The 22,300-nt window shown below is 39.1% G+C and overlaps 1 protein-coding gene across 1 annotated transcript; it reads left to right on the top strand.

Annotated features, from left to right (window-relative positions):
* Nucleotides 1-239: 239 nt before the first annotated feature.
* TPH1 (tryptophan hydroxylase 1) lies at nt 240-20,383 on the top strand. The gene is made up of 10 exons (XM_040258256.1): nt 240-360; nt 3,769-3,952; nt 7,025-7,125; nt 10,023-10,090; nt 10,234-10,430; nt 16,364-16,499; nt 17,205-17,331; nt 18,315-18,410; nt 19,149-19,282; nt 20,012-20,383. The coding sequence occupies exons 1-10, from the start codon at nt 244-246 to the stop codon at nt 20,184-20,186; spliced, it is 1,335 nt and encodes a 444-aa protein (XP_040114190.1). The 5' UTR covers nt 240-243; the 3' UTR covers nt 20,187-20,383.
* The last annotated feature ends 1,917 nt before the right edge of the window (nt 20,384-22,300 follow it).

The following is a 22,300-nucleotide window of genomic DNA, read 5'->3' on the forward strand; positions in this document are numbered from 1 at the left end:
TATTATATTCTAAGTACTATGCTAGGCAATCTTTTAGCTTATTTTGGTCTCATTATGGCCTTGCAAAGTATATCTGTACACTCATGTTTTATAGGTGAAGAAACTAAAACTTGGTTAATGTTATCAAATATTGTCTGAGTTTCAAATATCTGTATTATCAAACATTGCCTACATTGCATAACTTTCTTTTTTATATCTTTCTATTTTCATACTTTGTTTTTAGAGGAGTACACCAAACTGATCATGATTGAAGACAATAAGGAAAACAAAGACCATTCCTTCGAAAGGGGAAGAGCAACCCTTATTTTTTCCTTAAAAAATGAAGTTGGAGGACTTATAAAAGCACTGAAAATCTTCCAGGTAAATACTCTCCATATTTTTGCATAAAACTTTTATGAAATGGATCTATAAGATTATTTGTAAATTCGTCATTGGTGGACTACAGAAATGTTTTAAGCATTTAAATTTCTAAAATATTGCTCAGTTCTATCAGGTGGGCAAGGGATACAAACAATTTATAGAAACAACTTATTATTTAAGTAATAAAGAAGTGGAGAAAGAAAGATTTACTTCATAGATTTTGAAGAAGCAAATTTTAATTTTAGCTAAATAAATATTCAGATTTTAATGATATCATTGATATTAATATGTTAAATTATATTTTTATACAGCAAAATCACAAGGATTCTACAATTATACTACTCCTTACCGTCAGAGCTTCAGTGGATTTGGCACTTAACTACACCTTTGATGTGAAGGAAAATTTCTGTGATGTGTAGGGAAACAATCTGGCAATATGTATTGTGAGTCTTAAAGTGTTCACACATTTCGGCCCAGTAGTTTTACTTTCATAAATCTGTCTTAAGGAAATTGGGTCAGCCAGTCGGAACACGAGTATTTACTGAGTGCTAGCTGCGATTCATGGGGTTGCAAAGACTTGGACACGACTGAGCGACTGAACTGAACTGAAGGGCATGGTACTTCGCCCCTGGTGGCTCAGACGGTAAAGCGTCTGTCTACAATGCGGGAGACCCGGGTTCGATCCCTGGGTTGGGAAGATCCTCTGGTGAAGGAAATGGCAATCCACTCCAGTACTATTGCCTGGAAAATCCCATGGACAGAGGAGCCTGGTGGGCTACAGTCCATGGGGTCGCAAAGAGTTGGACAGGACTGAGCGACTTCACCTCACTAAGGGCACAGTGCCCTGCTGGATACAGAGATGTGGGCGGGAGCAGAGCAGACCCAGTGCACACAATCCAGTGCAGAAGACAAACACTGAACAGTTATGTTAGTAGAGAAATGACTGTTGTTGTTGTCTAGTCACTAAGTTGTGTTTGACTCTTCTGTGACCCCATGCACTGGAGCCTGCCAGGCTCCTCTCCCAGGCAAGGGTACTGGCACGGGTTGCCTTTCCCTCCCCCAGGGGGTCTTACTGACCCAGGGAGTGAACTCATGACCTCTGCGTTAGCCGGGGGATTCCTATCCGCTGAGCTTCACTGGTGGCTCAGATGGTAAAGTGCTGGTGCAGGAGACCCAGGTTTGACTTTTTTTTTCACTTTTTCAACCTATAGGGGGCAACCATTTTTCAACTCTTTTAACTATATTGTATGGTATTAACTTCTACATTTATAAACAATATGTGTGTTCTGCTGCTATTTCTTGATTTTTCCATTTGTAGCTATTACCTATTGGTTTTCTCCGATGGAAGTAAACATTCAGCTTCCTTGGCACAACTCCCTTTCTAGAGGCCTCCTGACTCCCCTTTCCCCCACCTTCCCAGTGTATTATGCCCCAATTTTTGGCTATATCAGTCTTTAGTGTTTTCATTATTAAGATTATGTAAATCTTGCTCAGAGAAAAGCCATATTATCCATTATTCTGACTTTTTATTTCTTTATGTACCTAGAACAAGATTACAACCTAGTGTTTAAGGGCATAGACTATGGATTTGGACAGCCTGACTTTGAATGCCAGCTTGAACACTTACTAACTGTGTGCCTTTGGGTAAACTGCTTAACCTCTCTGTGCCTCTGTTTCTGTAATTGAAATATCTGATAGGGAATGTCTCACTTATTGCTTTAACTTTACTGGAATTTTCTTGGATCTTGACTAAATTTTTCTCCTGGATGGACTTTTAAATTATTTGATTATATTTCCTTGCCACATTCCATCAATATTTTGATTTTAATAGCACTCAATTTTAGATTGATTTAGGAAGAAATGACATTTTGTGTCTTTTTCTCCAAAAACATAATGTATAGCTTTACATTTGTTCAAATAATCATTCAAAAAATATTTCTTATTATAAAATTCATAAGAAATAGATTCACTGAAACTCTCCTTTGTTCCTGATCAGCTCCAGTATTTGTAGCTCACTTTCTTCTATTGGTTCCATGATAGATTCTACATTCCAGGATGAACCCTGCCTATTCCAGTTCCCAACATCCCTGACACTCACTCTCTATTGTTATTTCTCAAGTTCATGTTCCCTGATAATTATCTCATCCCTACTTTTACTCATACAAGTCCCTCTTGTTTGGAATCCCACCACTCCCCTTCTGTTTATTAAGACTTGCCTCAGTTCCTATCTACTTTATAGAAGCTTCTACTTTCTTCAGCTCATGATGCTTTTTCCCTTTGTGGAACATCTTCTGCACCTGAAGCCAAAATTTGTATTTTCTTAAGTCTTTCAGGCTCCCTAGGTGGTGCTAGTGGTAAAGAATCCACCTGCCGATGCAGGAGACACAAGAAATGAAGGTTTGATCCCTGGGTGGGAAAGATCCTCTGGAGTAGGAAATGGCAACCCACTCTAGTATTCTTGCCTGGAAAATTCCATGGACAGAGGAGGATCCTGGTGGTCTACAGTCCACGGAGCCACAAAAAGTTGGACACGACTGAGCGCGTGCGTGCGTGCGTACACACACACACACACACACACACACACACACACACACACTTAGTCTTTCATGTATTAGCCAATTACATTGTCAACTTCTTGTATGTCTTGTCTTTCTTCATATGCTTCACCGCCCTTACCTGGCTATACAGGTGTTCATGAAGTTAATTTAGATTCGACATGTTAGTATTGGAGAGCATCTACTCTTTCTCATTTTTTAGATGTTGGATGATTGGTTCTTATGTTTCATGATTATGTCACCATTTTCCCTTACCACCCAAGTTGGTAACAGAAGATGCCCTCCCCTAGCAGGGTTACACATATGGCACCCATAGCTCAGGCTGGCATGGGAAGACATCAGAAGAAGCAATCTGATTCAGCTGGTTACTTGAGTTTGTAGCCTAGGAGATTGGAGGTATTCAACATTTTGTGTTCAAGCTGTTCATCTAGTTTTAGTAAATGGATTTTTTCAAAGGAAACTTTTCTTTCTGAAGGACTAGACACTAAGATAACTTTTTCAAAAAGCTAGCCTTTATTTGTGAGAATTTTCAAAGAGTTCTTTTCATCTAGAAGACTAGGTCTTTTGATTTGAATGCCAATCAGTTGTGGAAATCTGGGGGACTCCCTAGTGGGTGTTCATTTCATTTATTGGTTTCTGGAGGGTGTGATGGATTTTTCAAACTTAAAAAAAAAGTACCTAACATTTAGGAGGAATTGTTTTGCTGTTGGCAGCACTGAAAATGGACTTTTCCCCCCGCTGGCTACCGTGACAAATGATGAGATTGATTTTCAGCGGTAATGAAAGCAGTTCGCTCAGAGACTATAACCATTTGAGGCAGCCATGGATACTCTTCATCTTCTTCTTTCCACAGGAGAAGCATGTGAACCTGTTACACATCGAGTCCCGAAAATCAAAGAGAAGAAGCTCAGAATTTGAGATTTTTGTTGACTGTGATATCAGTAGAGAACAACTGAATGATATTTTTCATCTGTTGAAGTCTCATTCTAATATTCTTTCTGTGAATCTACCAGATAATTTTACTGTGAAGGAAGACGGTAAGTTGAAAGGTGAAAATGCTACTCAGATGATTAAGTGCATAATATATGTGTCTGATCTTATGTTTATCTTAAAGGCATGAAAGTAAAAATCAAACACTGTCTCTTCAAATTGCTTACAATCTGATAATAAAGAAATACAAAATGTAACTCAAGGTGCTCAAGGTGCTAAAGAAAAATTATAAAGCAACACTTTATCAAAGGTGAGAGAAGTGAAAAGGAAACCTTGAGTATAATAAAGAATTCAGAATAGTTAGAAATCAATTTAGTTATCTCAATTTTTAAATTGTCAGGCATTTCTTGGTTTCACAAATCTCAAATTCACAATCTCTGAGCACTTAATAACTCTTACAGGGCAGATTCTTAGCAGATATTAAATGGATATTTAAATCTGCTAAAACTGTTGACAATTACCGACGACTATGATATGAAATACTTTATATGTGAAATGCAACATTCTTCCTTGCCCTCGCTTCCACCAAAACCAAATGGAAAAGCAGTAAAGCCCTCTAAGTTTTTGGATGCTCAGATAGCAAGGATATAGTCTAAAATCTCTATTGTGAAAAAATCCTTGTAGTTTACCTAGGGCAAAACACAAGCAAATAAATCAGTCATTTTTGTATATGGTCCTCAATTTTAAATAATCCCTTCAGATTATGTCACAAGATTGGGGATGTAATAAGCGCTGATAGTCATCTGTTATGTATTTGTATGCCTATGTATGCTAAGTCACTTCAGTCGTGTCCAGCTATTTGTGACCCCATGGACTATAGCCCGCCAGGCTCCTCTGTTCACAGGATTCTCCAGGCAAGAATACTGGAGTGGGTTGCCATTCTCTTCTCCAGGGGATATTCCTGACCCAGGGATCGAACCTGTGTCCCCTGCATTGGCAGGCAGATTCCTTACTTGGGAAGCCCTGGACTTTGGTTACCTCGTCTCTAAAATGATGAGTTTTATAGTGGCTAAACCGTTCAGTTGATATTTAGGGAACAGCAGCTTGTGTCAGATATTTCTACTAAGAAATGGGGATATAAAAAAATAATCGTACCCTAGAGTCATTCCAATTCTTTTCTGTAAGACAGCTATATACGGTTTCATTACAGTAAAACATAGTAAAAGCTTTTGGAGAATTAGAATCATAGTCCCGGGAACCTAGAAGATAGAGAATTAGCGCCACCTACAGGGTCAGGGAAGGCTCATTTGATTTGGGTCTTGAAGGAGAAGGATATTCTCAGGAAAACTGAAAGATGAGGTGGAGCAGGGCTGGGAGTGGAATAGTTATTCCAGGGAGAAGAGCTTTAGGAAGGCTTGTATGTATGAGGGACAGCAAGAAGATCAAAGTGGCAAAGACATATGTGATATCTAGGATAATTTTAATCAACAAAAATAAACATTCAGTGAAAGTGAAAGTTTCTTGTGTCCAACTCTTTGCGACCCCATGGACTATACAGTCCATGGAATTCTCCAGGTCAGAATACTGAGGTGGATAAAGTTTTCCTTCTCCAGGGGATCTTCCCAACCCAGGTATCAAACCCAGGTGTCCTGCATTAAAGGCAGATTCTTTACCAGCTGAGCCACACATTCAGAGTTTTTAATAATTTAAAAGCATTTAAATTTAAAGACATTCAGAGTTTTAAACATTTAAATTTAAAAACATTCAGAGTTTTTAATAAATTTGCACCTGATCTGTAAAGTTCATCCTCATCTACTTTTTAAAGATAGCTAAAGTTGTACCTATGCCAAAGCCTTTGACTGTGTGGATCACAATAAACTGTGGAAAATTCTGAAAGAGATGGGAATACCAGACCACCTGACCTGCCTCTTGAGAAACGTATATGCAGGTCAGGAAGCAACAGTTAGAACTGGACATGGAACAACAGACTGGTTCCAAATAGGAAAAGGAGTACGTCAAGGCTGTATATTGTCATCCTGCTTATTTAACTTATATGCAGAGTACATCATGAGAAACACTGGGCTGGAGGAAGTGCAAGCTAGAATCAAGATTGCTGGGAGAAATATAAAAAACCTTAGATATGCAGATGACACCACCCTTATGGCAGAAAGTGAAGAGGAACTAAAGAGCCTCTTGATGAAAGTGAAAGAGGAGAGTGAAAAAGTTGGCTTAAAGCTCAGCATCCAGAAAACGAAGATCATGGCATCTGGTCCCATCACTTCATGGGAGATAGATGGGGAAACAGTGTCAGACTTTATTTTTCTTGGCTCCAAAATCACTGCAGCTGGTGATTGCAGCCATGAAATTAAAAGACGCTTACTCTTTGGAAGGAAAGTTATGACCAACCTAGACAGCCGATTAAAAAGCAGAGATATTACTTTGCCAACAAAGGTCCGTCTAGTCAAGGCTGTGGTTTTCCCAGTGGTCATGTATGGATGTGAGAGTTGGACTGTGAAGAAGGCTGAGCACCAAAGAATTGATGCTTTTGAACTGTGGTGTTGGAGAAGACTCTTGAGAGTCCCTTGGACTGCAAGGAGATCCAACCAGTCCATTCTAAAAGAGATCAGTCCTGGGTGTTCTTTGGAAGGACTGATGCTAAAGCTGAAATTCCAATACTTTGGCCACCTCATGTGAAGAGTTGACTCATTGGGAAAGACCCTGATGCTGGGAGGGATTGGGGGCAGGAGGAGAATGGGACGACAGAGGATGAGATGGCTGGATGGCATCACCGACTCAATGGACATGAGTTTGAGTAAACTCTGGGAGTTGGTGATGGACAGGGAGGCCTGGCGTGCTGCAATTCATGGGGTTGCAAAGAGAGCGACTGAACTGAACTGAAAGTTGTAGCTTAAACTGTTTTGAACTTTTGGTCTGTGACTAAAATACATCATTTCTCCAAGACTTAAGAAGTTAAGGCTCAAAACATTTTTAAATTCAAAAATTTTGAATAAGATGTACTTATTAGAACTAGAGCAACTTACTTGTTTACATTTTGCCTCAAAGTGCAAGCCAAAATAAAAAATCTCATCCAAATGCATTTGTGACTTCCTTAATTTCTTCTTTCTTATTGCCTAATTTAAGAGGATATCTTCAACTGTAGTGGTTTTTGTATTTTGCAGGTATGGAAACTGTTCCTTGGTTTCCAAAGAAGATTTCTGACCTGGACCATTGTTCCAACAGAGTTCTGATGTATGGTTCTGAACTGGATGCTGACCATCCTGTAAATATTTTAAATATAAAATATAAAAATATAATATTTTCATGAAAATAATTTAAAACAAACTAAAATGTTAAGGGTATTATTTTTCTTTTTTAGAGAAAGTGCTTATTCTAGACTAAATAAGGATCTTGATTAATCTGAGTTTCAGGAAGTGTTACTAGACCTTCATGTTCGTGGACTTGATACCAAGTGACTGAAGAGCGTCCAATTTCATTGGCTCCAAAACATCTGTCCCATGTTTGGAATTCTTAAAATTGAGAGCTCTTCCAAGAACTATGATACAGTTAAGACTGTGTCTGCAGTTTCTATTAAAATGTGATACAGTACAGGCGTGAGTTGGAGCATTACTAAGTCTGGCGCATTAGGACTTCTTATGGATGTCTAGGATCCTAGGATGGGAGGAGAAGATCAAGTCCACATTAGAGTTGTACAGGCCAGGGATTTAATCTAGCTTCTCTCACTCATTAGCTGTATAAATGTGACCATGTACTGCTTTAGACAGCTCCCAGCTGATCAGTGAATTTATAATAATATCTTATCAAGTAAGTATTGGAATTAATGAATTCCTATAACTGCCCTTGGGGAGCTTACAGTCTAGCTGCAAAAGTAAATCAGGTATATATAAACACACATACAAGATTTACATATGAAAAGTGTGCTAAGTGGCATGCAAAGGCTGTTTTGAGATGTATACAAGGGAGGAAACACTTCTAGCTGAAGAGATCAGAGAAAGGCAACCTGTTAACTTTGCCTTAGAGAATTTGGGCAGTAAAGAGACGGAGAGAAAGGACAATTCATTGCAAAACGAGCAAAGATTCAAAGGTAAGAAAATCTGGGGCATGTTTATGGAAAGGGGAAAAGGAGGTAAATCAGTTTTACTGACCTACTACCAAGGCCTGCTGATTTTCACCTCCTAACTACTTCTTAAATTTGTTCCTTGTTTATTCTTACCATATCCCTTAACTGGTTTCCCTGACTTCATCCTTGCCACCTCCATCCTGTTCTCCTTATAGTCACAAGAATGATCTAAAGCCTGAGTGTCACAATTACCCCTCTTGTGCGTAAGTACAGATCTAAGAGAATTGAAAATATAAGTCCATGCGAAAACTTGTAAATGGATGTTCATGAAAGCATTATTCATAGTAGCAAAAAGGTAGAAACAACCCAAATATCCATCATGATGAATGGATAACTTAAGCATGGTATGTCCCCAAATGAAATACTAATTGCCATGAGGCTTCCCTGGTGGCTCAGATGGTAAAGCCTGCAATGTGGGCAACCGGGTTCGATCCCTGGGTTGGGAAGATCCTCTGGAGAAGGAAATGGCAACTCACTCCAGTACCCTTGCTTGAAAAATCCCATGGATAGAGGAGCCTGGTATGCTACAGTCCACGGGTCACAAACTGAGAGACTTCACTTTCCTTTTAATGGCCATAGAAAAGCGTGAAACACTCAACATGGGTGAAGAACTTTGAAATCTCTGTCATAGTGAAAGAAAAGCCATTCACAGAAGGCCATATATTGTGTGATTTCTTTTATATACAATGTCCAGACCAGGCACATTCCTAGCAATTGGAAGTAGATTAGTGGCTTTCAGGGCTGGGGATGAGGAAAAACAGGAATAGTCTGCAAATGAGTAGGGTGTTTCTTTTGGGGGTGATAAAGTGTTCTGGAATCATGGTGGAGGTGGTTGCACAATATCCTAGAAGCCACTAAATTATACACTTTAAAATGTCAATTTTAAGGTATGTGATTTTACATCTTGATAAAGTTGTTATTCAAAAAAAAAAATCCCAATGGCTTCCAATTACCCCAAGAGTAAAATCCAGGCTCTCAAACAGACCTTTGTTAGCAGGCCTGTAACTAGTCTTCACCGCGCTCCAGCTTGCTCTCCAGACTTCCACAATGTTGGATCGTGTCTGTTTTCCCAGGCACAACATGCTATTATTTCTGCGTTGTCCTTGGTGCTGTGCTTCCTGTCCTACACCTAGCTCTCTCAGCTCCTCTTTTGAGACTTAGCTTAGGAGTCAACGCCGGGGACCCTTTCCTTACCCCCACTGTCCTCTTCACATACTTTGGATTCGAGTTTCTCTTGTGAGTTCGAGTGGTATTTGTGCCTGTCTCTAACAAGCCATTTATCATATGCTTCAAAATCACTGGTTAAAAGAAGCTCCTTGAAGACCCAGATTGTGCTGTGTTTTTCTGAATCTTAGCACAAGGCCAGGTGCATAGTAGGGACTTGTAAATCTACATTAAACATACAAGTCTCATTCTTTCCTTTCAGGTGTCCTCCCCTTCTTTCCTATTTTGTATTATGGATTATTTCCTCCTGAGACTTACTGTTTGGTGCCTTATTTTGCCTATTGTTTTTATTAAATATCTTTTATAGGTATAAATTCTAATGTTGCTATTTTTTCTGTTTTTATTATCATTATTTTCTTCTGCAAGTGATTAATATGTCAGCATTTTGCAGTAAACTCTGAGGCTAGATTCAGCTGCCATGATATCAAATATTAGTAATTACTACTTTGTTATTAATTACTTTATAGGAAAGTATAACTGAAGATGTAGTCAAACAATTAAGAAAAAAATCTTGCCCTTGGAAAACAGCCATGTACTTTAACTAGGGTGGTACTTTTCTTTTTCCTCAAACTATTTTATTTTTGTAGCTACTGTAGTATTTTTATATCCATAGTATCTTTTATCTTTGTAGTCACTATCATATAACGCTATCATATAACATTGACTTTAAAATGATCATAAACTTCTAAACAGTGCTTGCTCAAAATAAGTTATACAGCCCTTCTTTATAGTCACTCGCATAATAATGAAATGTTTTCTAAATCATTTGTCAATATTTTAGAATGGATATTTAAAAACTTTTCTTTAATTATTAGGGCTTCAAAGACAACGTCTACCGTAAAAGACGAAAGTATTTTGCAGATTTGGCTATGAGCTATAAACAGTAAGTGTACTATAAAAATAACTTAAAACTTTGAAAAAATGAAATAAATGGCATAAATTATGCTCATATAGAAAATAGAAAACAAAATATATGCTACTGTTTATTGGATGCTAATTCAGAATGACTTCTCTTTATCTCATTAGTGGAGACCCCATTCCTAGGGTTGAATTCACTGAAGAAGAGATTAAGACCTGGGGAACTGTGTTCCGAGAGCTCAACAAACTTTACCCAACTCATGCCTGCAGAGAGTATCTCAAAAACTTACCTTTGCTTTCTAAATACTGTGGATACCGGGAAGATAATATTCCACAATTGGAAGATGTCTCAAACTTTTTAAAAGGTAAGGAGGTAATTAATTTTTATAAGAGGAGTATTGAACTCTTTTTCAACCACAACAGAATTTTTTATAGAGGACTAACATCTGGTTATATGGAAAGTCAGAATTTTTTTGTATTCTGTCCTGGAGAATTGGGCACCACATTTGAACAGGGACATTCATAACCTGGACCAAAGGTGGAGGAAAGTAAGCAGAATTGTAAGGGGATAGGAAAATGTATCAGATACATAAAATCTGAAGGATCCTTAGGAAACCTGGGAATTTAGGGGAGTTTATAGCTTTATTTAAATATTTGAAGGTCATCTTATGTATTGGAGGGATTATTATACAGCTCTAAAGTAAAGGACAGTTGGATAGAAAGAGCAAACTTTTAGTTCAAAATGGAGATCTTGCTAAAATAGCTGTTTGAAATGCAGCAGGCTAATGAGATGATTAATTCTACATCCATGGAAATGTTCATGCAAAAGTTCCATACCCATCTGTGATAGAGAAGATTCAAGCATCTTCAGAAAGCTTGGAGTAAATGATCTCTGAAGCCCCTTTCTACACTAAGATTCTACTGTCTTCCCAAGAAAGATGTTTTAGGGGAAGCATAAATGAAGAGTAAGGACAACTTTCCTCCTTTTAGTCCATCATGCTTACTTGGGCCAGGTTTCCTTATTTTTTCCTAGCTAAAATAAGAAATAAAATGATCAGTGATATCCAGAGTCTACAATATGTAAGAGAAATAAACATCCCCTTTGATCTCAGCAGATTAGAACCTTAGGGGAAAAAATAGAAGTTATGTTTTTGACTCAAAGAGAGTTTAGAGAAAGTGAGAGTTGCTCAGTCATGTCTGACTCTTTGCAACCCCATGGAGTCCATGGAATTCCCCAGGCCAGAATACTGGAGTCGGTAGCCTTTCCCTTCTCCAGGGTATCTTCCCAGCCCAGGGATTGAACCCAAGTCTCCTGCACTGCAGACGGATTCTTTACCAGCTGAGCCACAAGGGAAGCCCAAGAATACTTGAGTGGGTAGTTTATCCCTTCTCCAGCAGATCTTCCTGACCCAGGAATCGAACCAGGGTCTCCTGCATTACAGGCGGATTCTTTACCAACTGAGCTATCAGGAAAGCCCCAAAGGGAGTTTATCTTATGGAGTTGAATAGATATGTAGATGTTTATAACAGTCTATGTAATAAATTCAAAAATAGTATTTTCCAATCACAATAGAATTTATTACATAGACTGTTATAAACATCTACATATTTTTTCAACTCCATAATTCTCATTCCTCAACCACGGTATACAAAACTAAGAACTAAACAGAAGATGGCAATATAGTTTTTACAAGGGAAGAACTCATGATAGTAGTTCCTATGAAAACTAGATTTAAAAATAGTAGTGATTAAGAATGGCAGAGAACCAAAGCACATGAACTTGTGGGGCTTAACAAAGATAGACTAGCATATGCTACAGCAGTTATTATCAAATCACATTTGCATGAGATTTAGAGGAAATATTTTGTTATGGATATGAAACTGAAAGCTGATCACTTGGGGTCTGGAGTTTGAGCAGGCTGCAGAGCTTATAGCTAAAGATGTTTCAAGGGAAAGTGTCAAAGACAGAAACCAAAATTAAGAGTCAGTTCCAACAAAATGTGAGTTGGAAAGGGCTATCTACCCTGGCAAATATGGTGGCCACTAGACAACTGTGGTTGTTTAAATAATTAAAATAAATGTAAATCAAGATGTTAGTTCCCCAACCATATTAGCCACATTTCAGGGCTCAGTAGCCACACATGGCTAGTGGATACCCTATTGGGTAGTCCACATAATGAACATCTCCATCTTTGTGGAAAATTCTTTTGCCCATCAGAGTGGGAGAATCCAGGTACAAGGGAATGGGGTGGAACTGGAATTACCAGAATGTGAGAACTAAAGTTGAAAGGTTCTAGGATGACCGATAAGGCCTGCTAGAACTAACATCAAAACAAGATGTCCTTTTCATCATAGGGGACTGGAATGCAGAAGTAGATACCTGGAGTAACAGGCAAGTTTGGCCTTGAAGTACAAAATGAAGTAGGGCAAAGGCTAACAGAGTTTTGCCAAGAGAATGCACTGGTTGTAGCAAATACCCTCTTTTGATAACACAAGAGACAACTCTACACATGGACGTCACCAGATGGTCAATACTGAAATCAGATTGATTATATTCTTTGCAGCTGAAGATGGAGAAGCTCTATACAGTTAGCAAAAACAAGACCGGGAGCTGACTGTGGCTCAGATCATGAACTCCTTATTGCAAAATTCAGACTTAAATGGAAGAAAGTAGGGAAAACCACTAGACCATTCAAGTATAAGCTAAATCAAATCCTTTATGATTATGCAGTGGAAGTGACAAATAGATTCAAGGGAATAGATTTGATAAACAGAATGCCTGAAGAACGATAGATGGAGGTTTGCGACATTGTACAGAAGGCAGTGATCAAGACCATCTCCAAGAAAAAGAAATGCAAAAAGGCAAAATGGTTGTCTGAGGTTGTCTTAGAAATATCTGAGAAAAGAAGAGTAGCTAAAGGCAAAGGAGAAAAGGAAAGCTATACCCATCTGAATGCAGAGTTCCAAAGAATAGCAAAGAGAGATAAGAAAGCCTTCCTCAGTGATCCATGCAAAGAAATAGAGGAAAACAATAGAATGGGAAAGACTAGAGATCTCTTCAGGAAAATTAGAGATACAAGCAAACATTTCAGGCAAAGATGGGCACAATAAAGGACAGATATGGTATGGACCTAATAGAAGCAGAAGACATTAAGAAGAGGTGGCAAGAATACACAGAACTATGCAAAAAAGATCTTCAAGAACCAGATAACCATGATGGTGTGATCACTCACCTAGAGCCAGACATCCTGGAATGCAAAGTCAAGTGGGTGTTAGGAAACATCAGTACGAACAAAGCTAGTGGAGGTGATGGAATACCAGCTGAGCTGTTTCAAATCCTAAAAATGATGCTGTTAAAGTGCTGCACTGAATATGCCAACAAATTTGGAAAACTCAGCAGTGGTCACAGGACTGGAAAAGGTCAGTTTTCATTCCAGTCCCAAAGAAAGGCAATGCCAAAAAATGTTCAAACTACTGCACAATTACACTCATCTCACATGCTAGCAAAGTAATGCTCAAAATGTTCCAAGCCATACTTCAACAGTACGTGAACCGACAACTTCCAGATGTTCAAACTGGATTTAGAAAAAGTAGAGGAACCAAATAGGAAAAGGAGTACATCAAGGCTGTATATTGTCACCCTGCTTATTTAACTTCTATGCAGAGTACATCATGAGAAACGCTGGACTGGAAGAAACACAAGCTGGAATCAAGATTGCCGGGATAAATATCAATAACCTCAGATATGCAGATGACACCACCCTTATGGCAGAAAGTGAAGAGGAACTAAAAAGCCTCTTGATGAAAGTGAAAGAGGAGAGTGAAGAAGTTGGCTTAAAGCTCAACATTCAAAAAACAAAGATCATGGCATCTGGTCCCATCACTTCATGGGAAATAGATGGGAAAACAGTGGAAACAGTGTCAGACTTTATTTTTTTGGGCTCCAAAATCACTGCAGATGGTGACTGCAGCCATGAAATTAAAAGATGCTTACTCTTTGGAAGAAAAGTTATGACTAACCTAGATAGCATATTGAAAAGCAGAGACATTACTTTGCTGACTAAGGTCCATCTAGTCAAGGCTATGGTTTTTCCAGTGGTCATGTATGGTTGTGAGGGTTGGACTGTGAAGAAGGCTGAGCGCCGAAGAACTGATGCTTTTGAACTGTGGTGTTGGAGAAGACTCTTGAGAGTCCCTTGGACTGCAAGGAGATCCAACCAGTCCATTCTGAGGGAGATCAGCCCTGGGATTTCTTTGGAAGGAATGATGCTAAAGCTGAAACTCCAGTACTTTGGCCACCTCATGTGAAGAGTTGACTCATTGGAAAACACTCTGATGCTGGGAGGGAGTGGGGGCAGGAGGAGAAGGGGACGACAGAGGATGAGATGGCTGGACGGCATCACTGACTCAATGGACTTGAGTCTGAGTGAACTCTGGGAGTTGGTGATGGACAGGGAGGCCTGGCGTGCTGTGATTCATGGGGTCACCAAGAGTCGGACACGACTGAGCGACTGAACTGAACTGAACTGAACTAAGAGGAACCTGAGATCAAATTGCCAACATCTATTGGATTGAAAAAGCAAGAGAGTTCCAGAAAAAGATCTACTTCTGCTTTATTGACTATGCCAAAATCTTTGACTGTGTGGATCCCAACAAACTATGGAAAATTCTTCAAGAAATGGGAATACCAGACCACCTGACCTGCCTTCTGAGAAATCTGTGTGCAGGTCAAGAAGCAACAGTTAGAACTGAACATGGAACAATAGACTGGTTCCAGATTGGGAAAGGAGTATATTGTCAAGGCTGTATATTGTCACCCTTCTTATTTAACTTACATGCAGAGTACATCATGCAAAATGCCAGGCTGGATGAAGCACAAGGTGGAATCAAGATTGCCAGGAGAAATATCAATAACCTCACAAATGCAGATGACACTACCCTTATGGCAGAAAGCAAAGAGGAACTGAGGAGACTCTTGGTAAATGTAAAAGAGGAGAGTGAAAAAGCTGGCTTAAAATACAACATTCAAAAAACTAAGATCATAGCATCCGGTCCCATCACTTCATGGCAAATAGATGGGGAAACAATGGAAACAGTGAGAGAAACAATTATTTTCTTGGGTTCCAAAATCACTGCAGATGGTGACTGCAGCCATGAAATTAAAAGATGCTTGCTCCTTGGAAGAAAAGCTATGACCAACCTAGACAGCATATTAAAAAACAGATACATTACTTTGCCAACAAAAAGGTCCATCTAGTCAAAGCTATGTTTTTTTCTGGTAGTCATATATAGATGTGAGAGTTGGACCATAAAGAAAGCTGAACACTGAAGAATTGATGCTTTTGAACTGTAGTGTTGGAGAAGAGTCTTGAGTGTCCCTTGGACTGCAAGGAGATCCAACCAGTACATCTTAAAGGAAATCAGTCCTGAATATTCATTGCAAGAACCAATGCTGTAGCTGAAACTCCAATACTTTGGCCACCTGATGAGAAGAACTGACTCACTGGAAAAGACCCTGATGCTGGGAAAGATTGAAGGTGGGAGGAGAAGGGGACGACAGAGGATGAAATGGTTGAATGGTATCATTGACTCGATGGACATGAGTTTGAGCAAACTCCTGGAGTTGGTGATGGACAGGGAAGCCTGGTGTGCTGCAGTCCATGGGGTTGCAAATAATCAGACACGACTGAGTGACTGAACTGAACTGAACTGAGAGTTTGAAATGAAGGACAGGATTAGAGCTTATAGAGGTCCCCAGAGCCACTGCAGCAAATAACTTTTAGAGTGGGCATATAGTCTCAACTGCTGGGGAATGAAAGAGCACCAGTCAGTTCACATAAAATAAAGAAACTACAAGCAGGTACTGGCTAAAAATGTCATAGTTTCAAAAAATGGTTGATCTAAATTACCAGATTTTTAAAGTTTTTTTTTTTTAATAAAAAAGAAAAAGAAAAGAAAGATTGTCTAAAGAATAGTTTAACCTCTTCATGGAGACAGCAAGGTGTAGTGTAGGGCCTGGGTTCATCCTACATTTATCATCTGTGTGGCCTTGGGCACATTATTGAGTCTTTGAGCCATAGTTTTATAGCTGGCACAATCATAAACATGAAAGGAGATGTCATGTGTAAAAATTCTTAACTCGCTGTCTGGCCACTGTAAGTGGTTAATAATTATGACTTGTATGACACATTTTAGTTTCATGTTCTCCCTCAAAGCGTTAATGTGGTGCCACTGGCAGAATTAAAATGTTGCGGTAACTAGTCTATTCTGGTGAACATTTTTCTCCTTTGCTTTGCAGAACGCACAGGTTTTTCCATCCGTCCTGTGGCTGGTTACTTATCACCAAGGGATTTCTTATCAGGTTTAGCCTTTCGAGTTTTTCACTGCACACAGTATGTGAGACACAGTTCGGATCCTCTCTACACTCCAGAACCGTAAGTACTTCTATTGCAGCATCCATCCATCAATATGGTACTTACCTCATGAGTTTTTTTTTTTTCCCTGAAGATCAAGTGAATTAGCACATGTAAAGCATTTTGAATGGTGCCTGGCCTGTAATACATGTTCTTATGCGCTATACACGTTAGCCATTATTATTACCAGTAGTAATTGACAACCTGTTAAGTACCAAGTACTGTTCTAAGCATAGGGGATGTAAGACTGAAAAAAATTCAAAGTTTCCTGCCTTCATAGGGCTTATATTCCAATGGGAAATACAGAAAATAAACAAGTAAATATGAATAAATTAGAATATAAGTTCCATGGAGACAAATAAAGCAGGGAAAGGGGACAGATGTGTGTGTGTATGTGTGTGTGTTTCTATTTTGAAAAGAGTGATCAGAGAAGGACTCTCTGAGAAGGTGCCATTTGAACAGAGACCTGATTTGGGGGTGGAGGTGGGGCGACATGTGGATGTCTGTGGGTATTTGCGTGAATTTATGTATATGTGTTTGTGAATGCTCAAGGTTTTGAACCAAAATGATTTCTTTACTATCATAATGTCCTTTGTGGTCCAGTTCCAAAGTAATACCACCTAATCAGTTTGAATAAAAGTAAGATCAGGTTTTTATTTGATTGAATGGTTGGTCGTGCATTTATGTTAAACGTCATAGTGTGACAGCTTGTACCTCTTTTTTCAGAGATACCTGCCATGAACTCTTAGGTCACGTCCCTCTTTTGGCTGAACCTAGTTTTGCTCAGTTCTCCCAAGAAATTGGCCTGGCTTCTCTTGGAGCTTCAGAAGAGGCTGTTCAAAAACTGGCAACGGTATAAATCTGGAAATCGCTGTACAGATCATTAATTCTTAACTGGGGTGGGATGTGGGTATTTGTGTAGTTTAAAAGTACATATTCCAGATGAGCATTAGAAAATTATGCTCATATTTAATTTAATTTAAATAATTTAATTAACATTAAAGGAAGACGTTTAAGGTTTATCCAAAGAAGATGTGGTAGGCTACAGTCCATGGGGTTGCAAAGAGTCGGACACGACTGAGCGACTTCACTTCACTTCAAAGAAGACATGAGCTTAAAAAAAAGGCAGAGAAACAAAGAACACTAGAATACAACAATGTTAATAGTTTATATACCCTTTTTGCAGTAAAAATGATAGGTTCTCTAAAAATGATGCTAAAAATATTTTTTAGCACTTTATAAGACAACATGCTGGAAATATAAAGATGAGTAAAGTCTAATTCCCACCTTCAAGGAACTTAATGTGTTAGTCACTCAGTCATGTACTACTCTTTGTCACCTCATGAACTGTACCCCGCTAGGCTCCTCTGTCGATGAAATTCTCCAGGCAAGAATACTGGAGTGGTAGCCAATCCCTTCTCCAGGGGATCTTCCTGACCTAGGGATTGAACCTGGGTCTCCTGCATTGCTGGCAGATTCCTTACCGCAGAGCCACCTGGGAAGCCCATAAAATGGTTTATTATATTTTAAAATTAATTAGTCAATATTTAAATTTTGTCTCAGTTTCCATTTGAATATGGTAAATATAGTTAGCTATATCCCACATAAACGGAAGGTCCTTAGGGTCCTCAGTTATTTTTAAAAGTATGTAAGAGTTCCTGGAACAAAAGTTTGAGAAGTCTGACTTGGTCAAGGGCAGACTGTAGAAATACTTGTGAGCTAGTCTGGGGGTCTTGGATTTTATTCCAGGGTAATTTGGGTCAGTGACTAAGAGTCATAATTTGTTTTAAATTGAGCCATTCACGATGTGAAAGAAATACTGATGTCCTTTTGCAGTGCTACTTCTTCACTGTGGAGTTTGGTCTGTGCAAACAAGAGGGGCAGCTGAGAGTCTTTGGTGCCGGCTTACTTTCTTCCATCAGTGAACTCAAAGTAAGAGTTGTAAATATTTGCACGTAACCATATTCACTTAATGTAATTGATATGACCTGAAATAGTTTCTGGATTTGAACAAGAGCTTACTGCGGAAAATACTTGGGGTGGCAGTAAGCATACCTAAGAGGTATTTTTCTCTCTTTCCTAAGTTTTCTGAATATAGATGCCTATTCAGAATATAGATATATCTTCTAAATAAATAAGTATTTTAAAGTTTTTGCTTAACAAAGTCTTGCTGTTTCCTCACTGTTTTTGGTGTGCTAATAATAACTTAGGTACTTTCTAGGGAATTCTTCAATGAGATTTATTATGTATCCAATAAAGGAATGAACATCTGTTTGTTAGGTGGTGAGTGTGTATTCAGTATTGTCCAAGGTACAGTCCTACTCTCAAAGAGCCCACCACCTGCTGGAGGGTACAAGTCATGTACAGGAATAACTACTGTTTGGTAGAAAGCAGATGCCATATTAACAGTAAATAAATAAAGATCCTTGGGTACATCCTACATGGAGAAGAGTGTTATAAAGAGTGGGGCATTTATAGGGAATAGCAGTTCATTTGTTTTGGTTTAGTATATTGTGGATTAAGTAGAGATGTAGGAAATAAGTTTGGAATTGTAGATTGGGATTGTGTTAATAATATATTCAGAGCTGTGCTGATTCTGGCAGCTGTGTGAAGAAGGTGATCTATGAAAATGGATAGTATTTTTTGATTTACAGACTCTTTGTCCTCTAGCACGCTCTTTCCGGACATGCCAAAGTAAAGCCCTTTGACCCCAAGATTACATGCAAACAGGAGTGTCTCATCACAACTTTTCAGGATGTCTACTTTGTATCTGAAAGCTTTGAAGATGCAAAGGAGAAGATGAGGTAAAGTATATCTTCCTCATGCCTTAATTTGACTCTGCCTTAGATAGGTCCAGTAATGTAACAAGTCACAGAAGTAAGCAGCTAATAATTAGAAGCCCTCTAGGCACCTTCTGCCTGGAACATATCTCCCTTCCACAGTAAATATTTAGGATGTGTTGTTTACAGTGATGTTCAGGGTTGCAAATATGAATCAGATACACTGAGAAACTGGTTACTTCCCATTCCTTCCTATCAGAGAGTTTATAATCTAATAGGGAAAACAAAATGTATGCAAATTACTATATAACAAATTGGAAGCCTTAAAGAGATGCAGATGAAACATTGTTCTTTTATCCAGGAGCAATTCATTCCAGCTAGGGGAAAGGGAAAGCTTAATGACATTTGAAAAAGGACTTGTAGTATACATAGGGTTTAGATATGTTCAATGTTAGACCACCTCATGTGAAGAGCTGACTCATTGGAAAAGACTCTGATGCTGGGAGGGATTGGGGGCAGGAGGAGAAGGGGATGACAGAGGATAAGATGGCTGGATGGCATCACTGACTCAATGGACATGAGTTTGAGTGAACTCTGGGAGTTGGTGATGGACAGGGAGGCCTGGTGTGCTGCAATTCATGGGGTCGCAAAGACTGAACTGAACTGAATTGAATGTTAGGCTAATGGACAGTATTCTGTTTTCATCATTTTCCCCCTAGAAACTGATTGCCTCTTATTTGTTTTCTTACATAGAGAATTTACCAAAACAATCAAGCGTCCATTTGGAGTGAAGTATAATCCATATACACGGAGTATTCAGATCTTGAAAGATACCAAGAGTATAACCAGCGCCATGAACGAGCTTCAGCATGAGCTTGATGTTGTCAGTGATGCCCTTGCTAAGGTCAGCAGGCAGCTGAGCATCTGACAGTTACCAGTTCTAATCCTGAAAGCATCTGAGCACCAATTCGGAGGCCTGTGGGGCAACTGTGGCTTTGCTTGAAGAGCTGATTGTGGAGGGACAGTAGCCAAACAATAGTCTCTACTCCCATTCTTTAAGGGACCATTATTCTTTGAAAATGTGTACCCAGATACCCCGAGTACACATCTAGATATTTTAGCCACTACTTATTTTTTTCTTTTGGTAACAGCTTTTGTGAAGTATAATTCACATGCTATACAATTCACCGACCATCCCAGTTTTTATAGAGAATTTGCTTGACCCAATGTATAGATCTATTCTTAGCCTGATTTTGTTTTCCTCAGTTCTTCTTGAGTAAAATGATGATCACTTAAAACACCTTGATGGTTATTATGGAGCTAATCCATATTGTTATCTAAGATCCTATTATTTCTACAGTATCTTACTTATCATCAAATTTGCGCCAAGCTTGGTCACATTCACATGCCTCAATTTAATAGGAAACCAACTCTCTCCACTGCTAGCCTGAGCAAAAGCTGAGAGAGCTTTGCATATGAAACGTGCCTAGTAAAGAGCAGATAGTCTAATTTTAAGTGTAATGTCTTATAGGGAAAGAGGAGTATCTAAATCTAGAAAGGCTGATTGGGACATAATCGTTAAGAATTTGTGACTATTTTGTAGGCACTAGGGAGCCCCTGCCGAGTGACCATCCTCCTTGGGGATGGTCTTTTCTTTCTATGGCGCTGTGTATGTTTTACACGATCTGCCCTACTCAGGAGGCCAAAGGGAACTTGGTGGGCGTGCCACTTGCAAGGTCCTGAACTCAGACATGCAGGGCCAGAGAATGTCCTCAGATTAGTAGGAGACAGTGTTGTTAGAGGGAGAGTTCAAACTGAGACAGAGGAGAGACATACCAAGTTAAAGTTGGAAAGCAGTGCCAAGCACTTTAAGGGGAGACCATAAATAGGAAGGCCAGGCGTGAGGGTATAGGGTAGGGAATGGGGAAGAATATGATGTAAGAAATGTCAGGAAGAGCATTTTTGGACTGACACTGAAACAGTGAAGATAGCTAGCGCTGGCTTTTATGTGGTGTCAGCGGTGTAGTACAGGGAGCAGGTCTGGTATTAATGGGTAACTCTGGAGTCCACAGGACAGGCTTTATTTCTTCAGTTTGCTCCTATTCTCCCCCCACCCACGAAAAGAAGACTTTCCTCAAGTTTCTGCTTTTGGCCCTCTTTCCTCTCTGCTTTCTGTTCATGGAGATGTCACCCATGTCCATAACTTCAATTCTTATTCCCTATGTCTCCCATATTTGCAGTTCTAACTCTTAACACCTGTCTTGAGTTTTTGCCTTTTAAATCCAACGGCCTACTAGATATTTCCATCTAATGCCCCATAACTTAGGCCAATGTTGTGTAAGTTCTTGTCACACTATTTACATAGAATGAAATGGAGTTGTGCAACATGGCAGCCCTGCCAAGAATTTTAAACTCTATAGGTCCAAAAAGGAACTCAGAATCACCTGAATATTGTGCTCCATCAGTTTCCTCTCCCAGTGCTCTCATTTCTATTAATGGTGAATGAAACTGAAACTGTCAGTCACTCAGTCATGTTTGACTCTTTGTGATGCCATGGACTATAGACCACCGGACTTCTCTGTCTGTGGGATTCTCCAGGCAAAAATACTGGAGTGGGTAGCCATTCTCTTCTCCAGGGGATCTTCCCAACCCCAGGATCGAACCTGAGTCTCCTGCGTTGCAGGCAGATTCGTTACTGTCTGAGCCACCAGGGAAGCCAGGGTCATATTTTCAGCCAATTTTCTGTTCTTAATCAGCTACTTTAAAAACTGTGTCCTTAATTTTTTTCACATTAATAGTTAAATTGTATAATATGTAACATTTTTTCCCCAACAGATCACTAGATATTTTAATGCTTTTTAGGCCTCAAAGGAAAATTTAAAGACTCTTAAAATTTATTTCATTTTATGTTATATAAGGAAATAGAATTAGGAAGAGTAATTTATGCTACTTCAGATTTTTACATTACTTGTAAATTTTAATAGCTGATCAACTGTTAAATATACCTTTGATAGTACTAGATCTAAGTCAGTTAATCTGAAA

Source organism: Oryx dammah, unplaced genomic scaffold, assembly GCF_014754425.2.
Source record: "Oryx dammah isolate SB20612 unplaced genomic scaffold, SCBI_Odam_1.1 HiC_scaffold_17, whole genome shotgun sequence".
NCBI classification, from domain to species: Eukaryota; Metazoa; Chordata; class Mammalia; order Artiodactyla; family Bovidae; genus Oryx; species Oryx dammah.

What these genes read in the sequence shown, in the direction of transcription:
- TPH1 (XM_040258256.1), top strand. Translation starts at nt 244, where the DNA reads ATGATTGAAGACAATAAGGAAAACAAAGACCATTCCTTCGAAAGGGGA. An exon ending in AACTGGATGCTGACCATCCT is followed by an intron (nt 7,126 to 10,022) that starts GTAAATATTTTA and finishes TTTAATTATTAG; the next exon opens with GGCTTCAAAGACAACGTCTA. An exon ending in CTTCCATCAGTGAACTCAAA is followed by an intron (nt 18,411 to 19,148) that starts GTAAGAGTTGTA and finishes TTTGTCCTCTAG; the next exon opens with CACGCTCTTTCCGGACATGC.